The sequence below is a fragment of the Populus euphratica genome, unplaced genomic scaffold (genome assembly GCF_000495115.2).
Source record: "Populus euphratica unplaced genomic scaffold, PopEup_1.0 scaffold25.1, whole genome shotgun sequence".
NCBI lineage: Eukaryota > Viridiplantae > Streptophyta > Magnoliopsida > Malpighiales > Salicaceae > Populus > Populus euphratica.
This window is the reverse complement of record NW_011499851.1, coordinates 125,623-145,149: the sequence shown is the minus strand read 5'-3', so window position 1 is coordinate 145,149 and position 19,527 is coordinate 125,623. Positions and strand designations below refer to the sequence as shown.

General features: G+C 29.3%; 1 protein-coding gene across 1 annotated transcript; it reads right to left on the bottom strand.

The window, feature by feature from the left end:
• Positions 1 to 8,039: 8,039 nt before the first annotated feature.
• LOC105121354 (dimethylallyl, adenosine tRNA methylthiotransferase) lies at positions 8,040 to 10,551 on the bottom strand. Its single transcript, XM_011019944.1, has 8 exons — positions 10,337 to 10,551; positions 10,062 to 10,208; positions 9,868 to 9,965; positions 9,287 to 9,359; positions 9,139 to 9,199; positions 8,964 to 9,049; positions 8,762 to 8,851; positions 8,040 to 8,288 (listed from the first exon to the last, which is right to left on the bottom strand). Exons 1-8 carry the CDS (start codon positions 10,433 to 10,435, stop codon positions 8,226 to 8,228), a joined length of 717 nt encoding a protein of 238 aa, XP_011018246.1. The 5' UTR covers positions 10,436 to 10,551; the 3' UTR covers positions 8,040 to 8,225.
• Between the last annotated feature and the right edge of the window lie 8,976 nt (positions 10,552 to 19,527).

The following is a 19,527-nucleotide window of genomic DNA, read 5'->3' as shown; positions in this document are numbered from 1 at the left end:
ATAAAAATAACAGACATGTCCATAAAGTGCAGTAAAAAAAACAAACTACTTCCATCGCTGGGCAAGATACTCTGCGTAATCATATATTTCTAAATCTTCAGGTCGTGGTAGTTTTCTAGCCCTTGGTCACAGTCGAAGATTCCTAGCCAATATTATCGTTTTCACTGAAAATCCTATCTCAAACCAAAAGTTCTTGAACCAACCAAACTGTGTATAGAAACTTATCACTTCTGATAAAAAGAAAAGGACAAGTATTACATCAACATGATTGCATATCTATTTATTTTCATGTTTTAAAAATATTTTTAAAAAAATTATTTTTTTATTTTAAGTTATTTATTTTATTTTTAGATTATTTTAATATATTAATATTAAAAATAAATATTAAAATATTAAAAAAATATTCTTTTAATATATTAAAAAAATACTTTAAAAAACATCCCAACAACCTGTTAATCCAATCATGCAACGCTGTATGTCTTTACTTGAAAACTGCCGCAGCCTCTGTCTTTTCCAGGGATTATGAAATTAAAATTTGAACCGGGTAAGGTGTTACCTGAGGCCAGAAAAATGCAGATATCAAGGACGAGGAAACATCAAAGAAATTGTGAGATGTGTGATAAAATTGCCAATTATGATTGATTGATTGATTGATTGGAAGGTGGTTGGATGGGCCTTAGTTTGCTGGCTCGAAACCAATGATGAAATGCTTCGTTTAAAAATCAGGGTAATTTTACTTTGTCTTCTTCTAAAATAAAATGGATTGCATTGTTCATTAACGCCAAGGTGTTACTGCAAATATGCCTCCAAATTTGGCAATTGGGACTCTATCTTTTGCAATTCGGTAGAAAACCCTCACGCTTCTGCAAAGAAAAAAAAAGAGAGACACTAGCTACGGATGGTGCTGAACGTGATCGGGCAGCAAAACACTTTGAATCCGAGGGGAAAATGGGGGAAGACACTGACAATGTCGAAGCCATATATTTATTACGTTGGTTATGTATAAGAGAAATTTAACATGAACAGGCCCGTCCAGCTAGCTCCTGCAATACCACCGATATTGTAAGATCATCAATATTTAGACATAAGCTAGTTCTGCTACTGCCTAATGTCTTTTCTGTCAGAAGATACATGCAGCTCCTAGCCTACTGCTACTTACCAATTGTGAGCTGCTGAAAACTCAAGCCACGAGGCATTTAAAATCCAAACCCAATCCTGGTTTCTCGACAAAATACCTTGTTTCAAATCGAGTTTTTAATCAAATGTAACCATATATTTAATAACCTGCATAAAATTTTAATATCGAAAGCAATCTAGGTTCGGCGGCCCCATAGCGACGTGTTAACATACTTTCATTCCTTTTTCTATCTGCATCATGATACTACTATGAAACTAAACGTCTCTTCACTACGCGGGACCATTGTTACAATCCTTGATTTAACTTCACATTAGCTCCATATGGCCGCACCTAGTTCTTGCCCATTCCATTTTGCTCTCCCTCCTCCTGGGCAGTTGAGCCTCGCGTGATCATACATCACTTTGTGGGGACACGGAAACCTCTTCTCTTATCGTGTGCCAGCTTTCATGGAGATTGATTTTGGCTTCCCACCATTCTGAGATAAATGTAATATACCAACCTCATGGTCTCATGTGAAGTCTCCATCCCTCCTCAACAAAAGGGAATTTATTGTAGGAAGTCGTAAAGATTCCAGAGCTTAAAATGCTTTAGACTACTTGAAAGTCTCAGCAAATTTGGAAACATCAAGAGAATAAGCTTATGTAACTTTGAGGTAACAGATTTTGCATAAATTTTGAGTATGTATAATAATTATCTCTATTCAAAAACTTAATCACTTAAATAAAATTTTTAAATTTTAATTTATATTTTTCTTTAATATATCTTTTTAAATAAAAATTATTTAAGCTTAAAACTTGTAAAAGTTCACACTACTTAATTTTTATTAAATAAAATAAAATGATGGTATTTAAACTTGTAACTACTTGGTTACTAAAAAATTTATATCTTACTAAAAAAATTATTTTAATTTGAAAATTTAAATTTTTAGATAAAATATTTAAGATTTAAAATTATAATTTATATTATTTGAATAAGTCTCTGCTTTATATGTTGGTCTTCAGCATCATTACCTTAACTGAGGACTTCACTGGAACAGGGGCGTGGCTATACCCTCCTTTACCATCGTCACCTTCATATAAAATTTGCATGGATAACTTAGGAAGATAAGCATTTAGTGGTGTGATGTGCCCTACTTTTAACGCTTTAGATTGCATTTAGTGGTGTGAAAAATCAACCAGAACCGGATTTGGTCGCCTTCTGCCAAGATAAATCCAAAGTTGTCAAAAGTAAACTAGTATTATTTATAATCAAATCAGTAATCATCTTTAGCTTTAGCTTTGTTTCGTTTATCTTGACCACGGCTTATGGTCGGACTGCAGCCTCTTTCTCCTCGTGCATGACCACAATGTCGGCCAATTGTCGTTTCAGTGATTAGAAAGACGTTATCGTACTATCATCAATCAACGCACTTCCCCCCGAAAAAAAAAAAAAAAGAATAAGGCAATATAAATATAAGTTACGTAGCCCGTGCTACGTTATAGTTTAATTTTTTATATAAAAAATATTTAAAAAAATTAAAATTTAAAATTATCAAGAATTTTTACAAAATTATATCTAAAATTTTTAGATTTAGCTATAATATCTCATCAAAAGTGATATTTATAATATTATTAATAATATTAAACTTACATGAAAATAGATATAGCTGCAAAGTTGTATCATAAAAATATAATAATTAAATAAAAAAAATTTAATATTACAGAATAAAATTAAACAAAAAATATGAATTAAAAAGAAAAAAACAGCAAAGCAAAGTACCATTCTAATGAATAGTGCTTTACGAGAAGGGGTACAATAAAATGTCCTTATGAGATCATAATAATCTAATAAAAAATAAACAAAACAAATCATAAAGTTTAATTCTTAATCGAATCGATATTAAAATATGAAATTGAAAGAAAAAAATATAGATCAACTAATTTAACTCGTTAAACCAGGTTAACCCATCAAACCTAGAATACATATCATGAGAGTGTGATAATTAAATAAAAAAATTAATATTAACAAACTAAATTAATAAGAAAAATATTAATTAAAAATAAAAAAACTATATATAATAATATTTTTTTCAAATTTATTAATTATTATATTAGAAATATTCATTATAATAAAAATAATAATATTTTTAATACAAATAATAATATTAAACTTACATTACTCAAGTTTAAGTTGACTTGGCTGCAATACCAGAGCCAAAAGCCTTAGATTTGGCCACAACACTAGAGCCAAGAGTCTTGGATGTGGGCCTAGATATAAAGTAGTGTCATGAAAGTATGATAATTAAATTAAATAAAATTAATATTAAATAATAAAATTAAACAAAAAGATTATTTGAAAAGGAAAAAAAAACAAAACAAAGCTATAATCCAACGAATATATTAAATGAAAAAAAAAAAACAAATGATGAAGTTTAATTACCAATCAAATGTTATTAAAAGATCAAATCAAAAGAAAAAACTAATTAAGAAAAAGAAAAAAATATGAATCAACTAGATTAACCTGCTAAACTAGGTTAATTCATCAAACATGAAATTCATGTCATGAGAGTGTAATAACTAAATGGAAAAAAATATATATTAATAAACTAAATTAAAAAAAATTAAAACAACAAAACAAAAAACCTATAACTAAAAGGCATATGTATTTTACTATGGATTTGCACAGTGCAATCCATAGTAAAAAGTTGATCTCTTTTAGTTATAGTTACAATATTAAAAGATAAAATTCAAAGGAAAAAACTAATCAAGAAAAAAAATTGAATCAATTAAGTTAACCCATCAAACCTGAGATTCATGTTATGAGAGTGCGATAACTAAATAGAAAAAAATTTAATATTAATGAACTAAATTAAAAAATTTAATTAAAAAGAAAAAAACTAATGAAAAAAATGAAAAAAATCTGAATTAATTGAGTTAACCTATCAAACTAAGATAACTCGCCAAACCTGAGATTCTTGTAAAGAAAGTATGATAACTAAATAAAAAAATATTTAATAGTAACAAACTAAATTAAATAAAAAAATTAATTAAAAAACATCAGTCTTTTCACTATAGATTGTATAGTACAGTTCATAGTGAAAGATATAAAAAACTAAAAACATCAACTTTTTTACCATGTACTATACTATGTAATCACTGTAGAAGGTTAATGCCTTTTAGTTATAATTAATAATTATCAACGACAATACAAAGATTTAGGTTGAAACGATTCCCAATCAAATAAAAAAAAATATCTAGCAATTCTTATATTACAGGTAAGATAGAAAGATTTTAGGTAGGGTTTCACTTTTCAAGATTAATAGTGCATAACATTTTAAATGACTTATTTTTACATTGCATCCGAATAGTAATCACTATTAAATTTTTTAAATTTATCTATGGAATATTTTGTTGATAAAAATATTATATATAATTTTATTAATGATTTTTTAATATTACCTACATAATTAAATTGTCAATGAATAAACAATAGCACAATTATATTTGTAGTAATTATTTTTGAACTCTTTAGAATATACAGACAAACTTAATTGTCGCCGCAACTTTGCCCTCTTGCCATGAGAGTACAACAACAACAAAGAGGTGAATGCAATATTATTTATTAAACATTTCAAACCTTTTTTCTATACTTGTAAATAAAATATATATAAAAAAAAAGTACACAAATAACCTACTTTTAGGTCAACAATTTATACCTAGAACAATTATTCTCTTATGGCTTTCCTTTGGAAACTTTTGCCTCTCACAAACTTGTAAAGTAACAAAAAACTTTTTTTTAGGTTTTCAGATCTTTACATTTATGTTTTTTATTGATATTTCTATTGTTTTTCTTCTTGTTTTTCATTTTTCTTTCCCTTTTTTTCAACCTTTTTTCTTGATGTCAAGGGGGTATCTATAAGGTTTTAGAAGATATTGAATCCATTCTGACCTCTTAATCTTAAAGAAAGTATTTTAAACCATTGATAAGAATCCATTAAGGAGCCTTTATGTGTAAACACACGAAAATCAAATTATTTTTTACATGATAGTTGCACTATTAAAACTGGTTGAGTTGCCCACTTTCGAGGCCTCGTTGGAGTAATTATGATGTTATCGTTATCTAAAACCACCTGAAATTAGTAGAAGAGGTGCACGCATTTCGTTTGGATCCAAGCTTGATCAATTTGAAGCTTTGTAACTCCATATTCATGCATTTAAAGTTGCCAACACAATCACTCGTAACTATCAAAATAAAGATACAAGCTAATAAATGACGTGTCATTCACCTTATTTTCATTAAGTTTGAATTACACATATTTAATATTCTTAATTCAGGATTTGGAAAATTTTAACTGATTTTTCTTATTTGATATGGAGAATCCTAAAAAAAGATATTACACATATTATCTATATTATTTAGATATTACACATATTTAATATTTTTAAAAAGGAGTTAAAATTAAAAAAAAAAGAGATAATTTTGCTTATTTGATATGGATAATCCTAAAAAAATTGAATCAAAACAAGAATGCTACTAATTAAATGTTGGCATGGCTAAATTTATAGTGACGAGAGTATTGTTTGTTATAAAATAAAAGGGTTGTTGTTATTTGCAGAAAAAACAGAGGAAAAAGAAGAAATGAGAGAGGGGGAGAGAGGAGTTATCTGTCAAATCATATATTAAATATTATCGATAAATTTATGTATATATTTCATTAATTGGTTAATTTCATTAGTGATTCTTTTTGCATAAATGATATGTCATTGCATCTTTTAACCTTTTTTAATTATTTATTTTTTTACTGTAATTTGAATTATATATAATGAAAAAATATTTTTGTTGATATTTCATATAAATACTGTAATGAGTTATTTTGTTTATAAAATTCACCATAATCTAAAATCTCGTTATATTTTTGTTTGTATGTTCTAATTTTCTAAGATAGCGTCCTCAAAGTGTCGTAAATCTTAAGTCATGCCCAGTAATGATGAATATTATTTGAAGACGAAAAAAACTAGCGATTAGGTGGTTTCAGAAAGCAAATTCAAGCAGGTTGGTTTTTTCACCTATTTTCCTAATGAACAGGCAGCTTCACTTCAGCAAAGGATTAGAGAAAAGTTACAGTTACATGGGCCACGAAATAGATAGATGGTGAAGTGTTGCCTGGTACTATTTTTACAGGAAACAGAACAACGGTATCACACAACATTAACAGGAGCTTACCAGAAACTTAATGCCATTTATCTTCCATTTACATAGAAGATGCAAGCTCAAACACAAAACTCGGCAACACGTATAACCTTACTTGTAACACCTCATGATGATCACACATGACAAGAACCTTCTCGACGAAATCTAAGAATTTTTGGCACGGTATCTAGATGCAAAATGATTGACCAATGCACGCGCATTGCTAGTGACCTAAGCAACATTGGTGATCCGGAGCTTAACGGCAGCCTTCACATTTCCATCCATTAGATGGCTAGAAAACCCATCAAGGCAAGTGTTCTCATCAGTAAGTGCTGCACTAACCCAAGTCTGCACATTACTCAAAATGCCACACAAAGTCTTGACCAACAGCTCCACCCATATGACCAATCTCCCTGACTGACTGGCTTGGTCGATCCGCACTATCACCCATGTTTTCTATGCAGTCCTTCCCCGATTGGTATTCTCTAGGCTTAAGCCCCCTTAACTTTAGTCATCTTGGTCAAAAATGCTTCAGCTAGCTGACATAGCTCTGGCTGGACTCACAGATAAGGCGGTTATTTCGTTGAATGACACTAGCATAACTTGGCGAGCACTAAACACATAACTCAGGATAGGGAGTGGCCTTGCATGAGGCATTGATGAAGTCTGTGGGGCTGGAGGCAGACCCTGCCGTGCTAAACACGAAGAGGGTAAAGGAGAGCGGTAGTAGAGAAAGGACTCGTCTTGCCATGTCTTTGAAGAAGATAGATGAAATGATTTCAATGAACTGAATGAAAGCATGGGATTGTTATAAAGAGTTCTAAAGGTGGTATATATCTGCCATAGGATTAACTAAAAGGGTGTCACGTGCATATGCTCGCTCGTTCTCTTGTTTTTTTTTTTTTTTTGGGTACCTTTTGTTATTTTCATTCTTTAATACTGCCCTCCTTTTCTACTATTCAGTTGCATAGAATTGAAAGCTTCAATTGCTTTTCTTTCCCTTCGAATACTCCAGCCCATCATGCTAATGAAGATATTAATCTCTAGAGCGCGTGTCTATGTCGCCTTGCCTCCCAAAATGAACAAAGTATGGTAACTACATCTATTTGATCAATGAGGCTCTAGCTCGACTGGTGGCAACAACCCCCCTTTGAGGAGGGGTTGCGGGTTTAACTCTCCAAACTCTCCAAAGGGAAATAAACCTCAATTCCAAAGCACCGAAAGAAAACTAACAAATCAACCTTCATTCTCCAGATGACATGGGAACTTGGATTAAGGGCTCTGCAATGAATCCTGGAATGTGCTCCTCGGTTAAAGCAAAGTTATGGACAGTGATAACTGGATTGGAGCTCGCTTGGTTACAGTAGCAAGGCTTCATCCTTTTCCACAATCAGAATTATTTTCACTAGACAACCTCTACTGCAACTATTCAGCCCATTATAGAGACACGAAAGGTCCAAAACATAATGTATTGCATAGAACTTACTTTATTATAAGTGCTTATAATAATATACATTTTCATAAGACTATACTACTCGAACAACATTTGGCTTCAATACAATGAAGGAAACTTTTATGATGTTTAGAAGGAAGGTGATTGAGATACAGTTCACATTTTATGGTGTTTTGGACAAGATTTGAAATGTAGCCCTTGCAAAGCCCACCAATCTCATGTTATAGAAGCTTTTAGCTGTGTAAGAATTCCAATTTCAGTACCGTTTCAGTCTGGTGTAGGAACTACAAGTCAATTTATGTAAAAAGTTTTAATCGAAGCATAACTTTATACATTCAATCAAATGCTTTCATTTAAATACAAGATTGGTCTCGCTAATACTCATAAGCCAAATACATTTTCAAGCCAAATTCATTATAAAAAATACATCATAGTTGAAAGGTACCATTATTCATCACCTCCGTGCTAAACCGTCATGTACTTGAGAACGGCTGCACGCAGCTTTTCCATGAAAGCTGCTGCTTCTTTCTGCACAATACAAATCATTTAAGAGTTCAATCTAACTAGCAAATCATTAATCATTAAGTTTAGGACTTTTGTTCCTTTTTCTTCTTAAAAGGAAAAGTTGACTGGAAATGTTCATCAATGTTGAATGAGTGGATATACTGATAAAAATGATTGAAATTTTATCCGGAAAACATGCAAGCAGTGTTACAAAATGGAGAGTGAGACACCCACTCCATTAGAATGTCAGGTTTATAAAGAAACCCCTAGAGGGCACCTAAAGTGGAAACGCATTTATAAATTCATAATTTGTCTCGTATGTTTGGTCATAGTAGCTCTTAGAAGAAATCTGCTCCAATATATCCCCGTCCTATATACTGATTGTGCCACATTCATATCAATATGATTTTTTTTGTGTTCCTCGACCCCAAAGGCAACTCTGAAAAGAGAGAGATTGCAAAACAGGTTGAGAAGAAAATTTAGTCTCCAGCTCTTACCTGTTTACCTTGGTTCGCGCTTGCTATGTTTTCATCAAGAAGCGTTAACAATGATCTGTTAAGTTCATTCTGCTCAACCATTTCCAGCAACTGGCATGGAAACCAAAGATGCAAAATCAACCTAATTAACATAATTAACAAGGCAAAAGAATAGTAAAGTGTTTGATTTAAAAGATTGATGAGTGAAAAGGGTAGTGCTTACAGTGGCTTTTGCATCCTTTGATGTCAATATTTTTGTCAGGCTTTTCTTTGCTTTTACAAGTTCACCTTGCATTTTATCGTAGGCTTCTATAACAGGACGAGGGACACAGTTCCATCAGTTTCCAGTAAGCTGGAAAAGGTTAATTCTTCTAAGCAAGTCTGCAGAGACTACAAACCTGTTCCTTCCTTCAGAGCTTTCTGTAGTGCTTCCAACTCAATCAATCTGTCTTCCATCTCCTACAACAATCACCAACATTTCCATAAATAGGTTTGATATGGTTATGGAAAAGGGGTTCAACTTTCACGTATAACTCTTGAGTGAACCTCAGTTTTTGAAACAGCAAAACGAAGCTGCCCCAGTTCAAATTGTAGCTGCGAGAAAAATTCCTCGTTCAATCTGCAAATTCCACAGCCATTGATTAAAGGCAAGATTTGAGGTCAGTGAATAAAAATAAAACCCCATTCTTATGCTATAATGAGTATGACCCTAAAGTGGAACTTCTCATGATGCATATTACTTAACATTCTTCCTTTACTCTGTGCAAGAGAGTGAATTGGGACAACTAAAAGGCAGCTACGAGCTATCATAGCAATGAAGCAATTGATGGAAAAGAAGGACAATTCAAGAAAAAGCTATTTCCTCCTTCAGAACTAGAGTTTGAAACTAACTTTGTTTACACTGGGAACGTAATACTTGAGAAAGTCCATATCAAAACAGGGCGGGACCATATCAGTGGTTTTTTTTATAAAAAAGAATAAGTTTCAAGAAAAATAGCTTAGCCACCGGAGAACTAGTTCATTGGAAGAGGCGAAATCTCAAACATATTGCCTATAGTGACAACTCACAACATTATCCGTACAATAAACAAATAGTGCATCAGAGCTTAAAACTTAAAAGGACTAACCTTGGCCTCAGTCTAGCAATCTCAAACTCAATCTCCTGAGCTTCAGTATCAAGAAAGTACTCTATCAGCTTTTCTGGAGTGTCCGGTATCACCCTAGACTAATCCAACGTTCACGCACACCACAAAAATCACAAAAGACAAAATAATAATAACGAATATTTACAATAAAAATGATTAATTAATTGAATTATTACTTGGCGAAGAGAGTGGCGACGCTGTTTTTCTTCACGGGCTTGCTGCTCAAGTGCCTCGCGAAACTCTGCGTCTTTCTCGAGCCTTCTATTGATCTCCCGTCGAGCCAAATGGCCTGTTTGTGGTGGTCCATATAGCCCCTCTGGGTCCTTCCTTCGCATAAAATCAAACAAAAACAGAAAATATAAAGGGATTATTGAACGCGGAATGGTTTATAAACAAATTGGAGATGAGATTGAGGCATTGAATTGAAAATGGAAATGAGAAGTTAAGATACCCATTGAACGCAGGAGATTCTGCAGGGTTTGTGATTGGTTCTTGTGATTGGTCTTGTACGGACAGTCATGCTGAAGCCGCCGAGTGTAAGAGAGGCCATTTGATGATGGCCGTTTAAAAAAGCTCCGTGACTGGGAGTGAAGAAGCTCTTGTGTTTTCAACGGTTTTGTGTTATCGTTTGATGTTATCTATCTGATTTGCTTTTTGTCGTGTCGTTTTATCTGTTGACGATGGCGGGACTTACAGCCGCTAGATGTGATGTTGCATCATCAATGCCAATCGTTTGATGAGGTGGAAAACCATGGATGCCCCCTCCCCTCCCCCACGCTGGAATGGGCCTGTTTTGTTAAATTAATAGGAGGAGTTTCAAGTCCAGCCCAACTTAAAGGCCCTACAATCTGGCTAGCTGGACCCCTTTCAAATACACTGTTTCACATTCACCGGAACAATGTAATGGTAGATTCGCACCTCTTTTTTTTTTGGTAAGTAGTAGATTTGCACCTCACACCTAAAAGAAACTTAATTCTAGTCACAGGGAGTATTAATATGTATTCACGTGATATATTAGTTATTATTAAATTAATTGAAGATATATTTTTTTTATTTTAATTATATAGTAAAACAAGCAAAATACCGTTGGAATCAAAAAAATTTAAACTGGAGCCAAGAGGCAATTTTGTATTTTCATATTAATTTTTATGTAATTATCATATGAGATGAGGAGAAATTTAATATTTATTAAAAAGAGTAAAAAATATATTTACATGAAAATATTTTATTGCGTGTCACGTACTACTTTCTGAATTTTTTTTATTTAATAATATAGTGTTAAAAATGGAGTGCCATTATAAAAAGAAGGGTCAAACATGCTTGGGCTAAAAGAATGGGTTTGTGAGCCTGGCCCACAAATACAATCTTGGAGCGCCTTGGTCCATAAGGATAAACTCGCATACATGGATTTTATTTATTTTTTTACATGGATTTTTTTTTTATTTATATGGGGTGTCTAGGCCAGCTTACGAGCATCATGACTAATCCACACGGCCCACTGAACATCCTACAAGCCTAATGAGCAGGTAAGACATCGCGGAGGTGACAGGCGTGCACAATAAGGCTCGAACCCAAGTGTGGAGGAAGGGGACAAGCCCCTCCCACCATTAGACTGAAATCTTATTCATTTTATATTTTTATTGTTTGAATGGAAAATGTGACATCCTCGGGCAACTTATTTTAATTTACTCCTGTTTCAAATCTTTGGACAACAAAAAACTATGTTTCAACCATTTTCACTCAAGATATATTAAAAGAAAAAAACATCCTATCTTTAAAAACTCATTCATAAAAATAATATATATTTTAATTGGTTTAAAAAATCAAAATCATATTATTAAGTTTACTAGAAAAAAAACCATGATGAAAGATGATAATAAATAGTTGATAAACAAGAATATAAATCTAAATACAAGATGTAGATTTATTAAAAATAATAATAATAATAATAATAATAATGTAAGAATTAAGGGCAAGATAAATATAAGTCTTTGTAACAAGTTTTTTTTTTAATTAAAGGCAAAATAATTAAGAGTGTTAATTCATTTCCACGCATATTTCAAATAGTATAATTGAATTTAATTTTATGGTTTAGTATTTTATTTTAAATATAAAAATTATAATATAAAATCAAATTTAATTTGATTTTATATGTGATTTGATTTCAATTGTACTATAACATAATCAAAACCAATTGTCTCATATCTATTTCTTGGATAAAAGAAGAAACGGACGCTTTTTGTATTTTTCTTTCTCCTCCTTTTTTGCTTCAAGAACACTTATATATGAGGAAATAACTATACATGTTGGCCACTTCTTGCGGAAAGAAAAACAATATCATTCGTTCATTAAAACATCATAAATATGACCGTTCATGTTGAAGTTATAAACTTGAATTGTTTCAAAGTTGTTTGTGATTGTATCTTATTAACAAAAACTAATTGCGAGGGGAACTCGCCATTATACTTCTCGTGACACAGTTTACTTAAATAATGCTTTTAAAAACAAATATTATTTAATATTGATTTTTTTTAATTTTGATTTCATAACTTTGATTTTGAGTTTTTATATTAACTTGATTTAAAATTAAATTTTTTAATTTTTTTAATTTTTTTTTATAAAGTTACTTCAGTCTTATTATCTAATATTTAAGTTAAGAATTTAACTAGTTAACTCGAGTTAATTTTTATTATTTTTTTTTAAATTAATTGTTTTAAGTATTTTCATTCTTGAGCATTAAGTTGATTGGAAATTAATTTATAATTTGTTTCAATTGTGTTTTTATAAGGTTATTTTAGTTACACAATCCAAGTTACGAGTTTGATAAGTTACTCGAGATTTGGTAAAGTTGTTTTTTAAAGTTTTTTAATTGATTTTTTTTATTTCAATTTTCAATGTTAGGTTGAATGAAAACTGAATTTTTTTAAAAAAATTTATTTACTTTTTATGAGTTTATCCCGATCTTATGACTCAGGTTACAGATTTTACAATTTAATCTAGATTTACTCAGGTTGATCTGATATATTTTCATTTTAATATTAAAAAAATATTTTAAAATTTATTTTTAATCAAAATATATTTTTAACTATTATTTAAATTGTCTTTAAACATATAAAGTTAATCAGATTACATTAGATTAACTCTCACTTAATTTTAATTTATTTTTTTCAACTAAAAAATATATTAATAATATCTAAATATTTTTTATACTAAAAAATGATAATCTTACACAAATAATCTAATAGGAAAGTATAAGCTATTTAGAAGTGGGGGTTAACAGTAAAGATGCAATGTCAAATGAGGAAGTTTCAGACATATTCTTCTGTGCTCCCAGGAAAGGATGAGACCCAAAAAAAAACAAAAGGAAGAAGAAGAAACTCCAGTCTCTTGGCATGTATTCCATAACACGTTAATTCTTTAAAATATTATTATTGTTATTTTAATTTTATATATTCGGAGCAATTTAAGCACATCTAAATTAATACCATGAGATACTAACATTAACAACAAAATAAATTTTTAATAATCTTAAAATTTAAATTGATAATTTCTAAAAAATAAATATAAGATTTAATGGATTAAAATATATTACTTTATATTTATTATTAGTGGTAGTAATAATCTCAATGATTGCATTTCGTTTTGGTTGAATTATATTTTTATATAAAAATAATTTTATTTAAAAAATTAAAAATATTTAATAAAACTTGAGGGGAGCATTTATAATTTACAGTTTTCACGACCAAGGTCCACCGAACCAAGAAGTGGAAAAGTCTCCATGTGATGTGAATGGCCGGTGGCTGTTGTTTTGACTTATGGCTCTTTTCCTTGATGACGTGGGGAAATCCACCCACCCTCCACCACACGTGGCTTTTCTTGCTTTATGAAAGGGAACAGGTTTTCTTTGAGGTTTCTTAATGACCAAACATCTGAACTGCTACGACGCTTTTCGTAATCGCTGTTGCGTCAAAAATCGTACCCAACCTCATGACAAGATTACTAGCTCCGATACCCTTTTTCTTTCCTCTGATGATTAGTCAATTAATTACTTTCTTGACCTGGTGTCCGCAAACCCCCCCGGACCAAAATATAATTTCTTATATGCCCCTAGCTTTAAAAAAATAAACTGTTGGTCAAGGATGTTTATTCTTTTACATTTTTTACAAGATTATTAAAGGATTTTTCTATCCTTACATTCCGGGGAAAAAAAAGGATCTAGAGGTAATTTCAACTTTTTACTTTTTTTTTTTAAATTCTAGAATCAGGAGTGGTGTTTTGAACTCTTTGCTCTCGTTAATTGATTTTTAAATCGAAGAACAGTTGGCACATGGGATGTGTCTACAATTTTATATCAGCATGTGCCGTGTATCCTTGTGGTTAAATATACTGTTTTTTTATGTTATTGTATATTTAAAAATATAATTGTGGTTATTTTTTAAAAAAATTTATTTAAAATAATATTTCTTTTTTATTTTAAAATAATTATTTATGATATCAGCACATCAAAATAATCTAAAAAATCTAAAAAAATTAAATTTAAATGAAAATAAATAATATTTTTTAAAATCACTTTTAAAACATAAAAAACAAATAAGATATCGCCTCACTTTTTTTTTTGTGTGTGTAACATATAATGGTAGTCAATGGATGAATTTTTGCCTGTGGCCATTTCTTTTTTAACTTCCTATTTTTCTTTTTTTTTCTCATTGTTTCTCACTTTTAATCCTTGGTTTTTTATTATTTATTTTAGCCCCTGCTTCTTTTGAAAGAGTTTTTTATGTTTTTAATTTTATTATTTAATTACAATTTATCATGAATTATTGTTTTGAATTAGATCCTTATTATTTTAATTTTTGATTTTTTTCTTTGACTCTTGTTTAAAAATTTTGTTGTTTTTAATCTCATCATCCAATCAAAGTTTATGTTATTTTTTTAATTTAATCCTTATTTTTTATTTATTTTTCCTTTTGTTAGGGTTTATTTTCTTTTCAATTTAACACTCCAATGTTAATTTTTTATGCCATCTAATTTATTTTTTATTTTGATTCACAGACTTTTAATACCCTCATTTTTTTAATTATATTTTTTTGTATTGTATATTTTTTTGTTCCTGTTTCATCTTGTAACGTTTGATTTATTGGGAATTGAGCTTTATGATTTTTTCAATTGTTGTGTTTCTGGTTTAATGACATGGATCATAAATTTTAAAAGTTGATATGGTTAGAGATTCTGTATTTTTCAGTTTTATCATTCTGTATTTTTTTAAAAAAATAATTTTGTAGTTATCTTTAATTTTTTTTCTATTAGTTTATCCAATACTTTTTTAATAGATTTTGTTTGAAAAAAATGTTTTGTATTGTATTTAATTTTTGCATGTTTTTTTTATGCCAATGATATTATTTATAAAAAAAATTATTATATTTAAATAATATTTCTAATATGTCTAACCTAGCATATTTTTTACTTTTATTTTATTCACTCAGTTTCTATGTGATTTTATTTCTATTACTTTTATTGATTTTAATAAAACAAATTTGGTTGGCATTAATGAATAAATATTTCATTTTATAAGATTAAATACCTTGGTGTATACCTATCTTTCACTTTTTTCAATTTATCTTTTATATGTTGTTAATATTTTTTTTTGTTTATTTACATTGATGATAATTAATTTATTTCATTAGATGCTTGAATAAACTTTTCTATTTACACTTAAATTTTTTATGTGTAAACATGTATTGAAACAGATTATCTAACTAGGTTTTTTTTCAAAAAAAAGTTATGGCCCTAACAAAGCCTAGATCAAATATCTAGTAATGTATATGATCTACTGCATAGCTTCAATAGGTTAAAAAATTTTGAGAAAAAAATTATATTTAGTCTACACAAGCACATTTTAAAGAAAAAAAAAAAACCAATATCGAATGATAAAAACAAAAGGTCATGATAAAAAAAATGATGAAATTTCATATCACAACAAATCAAATATTAAATGATAAAATAAAACAATCAATCATTAAAAAATAAAAAATAAAATAAAAAAGAAAAGGTACGAGCTCACACAGGCTAACTTATGAAACTTATAGGTCAAATCATGAGATTTGGACAACTATATAAAAGGAAAATAAAAAAAACCATGAATTATATTTTCAAAAAACAATTTCAAGTAATAAAATTATAAAAATAAAGAAAAATTAATAATATAAATCTTATGATCTGGACCATTTGATTGGAAGTCTTAAACCTGAAAAAACCTTGAAGCCTAAATTTTAATAAATTAAATATCAAAATTAAAATTGGAAAAAAAAAATAATCATAAAAAAATGATTAAAAAAATAAAAATTAAAAGAATACTGATCAAATTTGAAAATATAAATTGAAGGATGGATAATTTTGTGTTGAGGGGATAAATTGCAATATATATATATAAGAATTAAAAAAAAAACCACAAAGAGAATGAGAGCTAAATCTTAAAAAATTAACAAATTTAAAATTTTAATTAAATAATAAAATTAAAAACAATTTAAAGTCTGCAAAAGAGGCAAGAAAAAATGAAGAAAAAAAGTCAAGATAAAATTTTAAAAATCAAAAAACAAAAATTTAGATGGAAAGATGTAATTAAAAAAATAAAAAATTATAAAAAGGTCAAGGATACAAATTAAAAATTTAAAAGAACAAGGACTGATTCTCAAATATTCCCAACCAAAGGGACTGCTATGAAATTTTCAATGTTAGACGTGAATTTCGAGGGAGAAGAGAGAAAAAAACATCTCTGATAATAATCTGCCCATCACAATTCAACACACATCGCCTGTCGAGTAAAAGTACGTCATAGGCAATCAACTAACACGATGAAAGGAATTTTTTCGACCACCTGATAATGCTTTATGTGTCACTAAAACTTTATAGAACCTTCCATATACCTCCCCACACGAAGCACACGCCTGACATGCTCGAATATTTATTAAATTTTTTAATTATTGCAAAGACCAATATTCCTCTCTACCCACTCAATTATAATAGAAAAGATCCATATTAAAATACAAAAATGCCTCCCAAAAAACTAAATTAATTATGAAAACCAGGGTAATATAGTAAAATTAATGTCATATGAATTTTTTATATTTTCTAATTATTGCAAAGACCAATTTACCTTTCTATCTATCATATTATAACAATATAAATCTAGATGAAAATATAAAAATACTTCTTAAAAAAACTTAATTGATTTTGAGATCGAGGATAATTTAGTAAATTTATTATGTAATAAAATGTGAGATTTTTTAAAAATTCCCTTGAAGCCAATTATAAGGGATTTTTATCTTTTAGGTGCAATGAAGGTATTTTGTTGTTCTAAAATTTGTTAAAAAAGTTATTTATATTTTTAATTAAAACAAAAATAACAAATAAATCATATGAAAAATATCATTTTATCCTTGAGTTTAATTTTATTTTTTATTTTTAAAATTTTTTTATTTGCTTGTTTTATATTGTCAGATTTTATTTTAATTTTACAAAATAATCTTTAGAGAATAATCGCATTACAATTCACATTAATAAACTCTATCCGATGCTACCCCATATTTATTTTTGGTATGTATAACATGAAAGTTTATAAACATTTATTTTTATTCGATCAATTTAAAAAATAAAATTTTAAAATCAACCCTTTTCATTCGGAATATTAAAGTTTTAACACCTGATTTTATTTTTCTTACAATAGTTTGAGCACCTAAAATGTCTTTTTAATTGTAAAAAACAAGAAAATCACTAGTCGGCTGCATTGGAGGCGAGACTTGTGCATTGGATTGTTACTTTCTAGTTAAGAAAGGGAACAAAAACTCACAAAGTGTGAAACATTGCAGGAGTTCCATAGCATGTGAATGTGACCTTTGCAGCTTCTTGCCGTGTCTGAGGCGGACTCCCGCTCGCTCGCTGTGCGTCCCACCTAACACGGGTTTGCGTATAGATTTCAATCGTTGAACGAACAAATATCTTTCAACTTGACTTACCTTCAAACCCGGAGGTCCATTCTTCAAACTGAAATAATCAGCGAAGACCACTTCCATTCTAGAGCTCAGGTGGCCCTATCGTAGGCTTCCAGCAAGTCATTTTCCCGGCGCTGCTATAACGGACTCGCAAGTCTATTTTCAAATTTCAACACGCCTTTTGTCCCTGTTCAGTCTCGGCTTCCATTATATGAACGGACGCGCCTTGATATTTTTCTACTTCAGATAATAACAATATACACATTTGTTCACTTCTACAAGATTTCGCACATAATCACCTACTTAATTAAAAAACGAGGGCTCCTAGTTAACCTGAATCCATATTAATAATAATAATAATAATACTAATAATAATAATAATAGGAATAATCTAAAATTAGTTGTCAGACTATTGTTAGTTTCTCAAAGTAGTTCCCTAACAACTAATTTCCCCTAGTGTTCTATATTGGACCCTTTGTCTGAAATCATTGTAAATATTTAATGATAATGTCGAATTCTCTAAGTATGGATGGAGGACTTGACTGAGAAAAATCTTATTTTAGAAAATTAATTTAAAATCATCCGAGCTTTTCCCTTGATTGTATAAGAATAGAGGAAACCAATGGAAAGGTCAATAAATCTATGCTCGTCCACCTTGCGAAAAGACTTGGTTCGAGTCTTGGCAATTTCATCCTTTATTTATCGTAACTCTATAATATGTTATTTCATTCACTGAAATATTTTAGATTTTGATCTTGATAGGACTGTGGTTAGGGTTTATTAGATGTTATGGATGCTGAAGGTGTTTAGAATAATGGTAGAGATTGTTATTTAAATATATTTTTTATTTAAAAATATGTTAAAATAATAGTTTTTTTAATTTTATTTTCAATATTAATATATCAAAACATTTCAGAAACATAACAAAATCAATTTATTTGAAAAACATGATCTAATTAAACATTTATGTCTTTGATAATTAATTAATTTTTTAGTTATGTTAATTTAGTTTATTCTTTCCAACCTAAAGAGCTGACAATTGATGTCTGGTGGTTGATGTTTGCAAAGCCAACTGGTGGTTGAGTTTGCAGAATGTCTGTTTAGCAAAAGTAGCTATAATTTTTTAAAAATAAAAAGCATGAGGTAATTCTTCTCTTTTTTGTTTTTTTTAACGGAAAAGAGTTTTCTTGTATAAAAGGAATTTCAAGAGCTTTTATAAAATAGCTAGATTAAGCAACTGGATTCCCTGGTTGTTGGTAACTAATGAGTAATGACAGATCGTAAAAATGGAAGTAATAGGACCTTTTGCCTTTTAATTTTTTTTTTAATTATTTTAAATTAATTTTTTTAATATTTTGAACCTTTTTGCCTTTTAAAAATTAATTTTTTTTATTTTTAAATTAAATTTTTTTAATATTTTAATGTACTCGTATTAAAAATAATTTTTAAAAATAAAAAAATATTTTAAAATAAAAAATATTTTTAAAAAATAATCCCAACTAAAAATCACCAACCCAAGACACTAGTCACGTAACCATGTCAAACGCTTCAAATTTATTCTCACCCAACTACATTGTACATTCATTGGGTACGAGACGGTTGATTGCTTTAAATTGGGAATTGATTGTTGGGTCACTTCAAATAGTGAACAAAA

Coding starts and splice junctions, on each gene's coding strand:
- LOC105121354 (XM_011019944.1), bottom strand. CDS start 10,435: ATGGCCTCTCTTACACTCGGCGGCTTCAGCATGACTGTCCGTACAAGA. Junction 9,360..9,867: donor ATTGCTAGACTGAGGCCAAG/GTTAGTCCTTTT, acceptor TGGAATTTGCAG/ATTGAACGAGGAATTTTTCT. Junction 9,050..9,138: donor AGCTCTGAAGGAAGGAACAG/GTTTGTAGTCTC, acceptor GTCCTGTTATAG/AAGCCTACGATAAAATGCAA.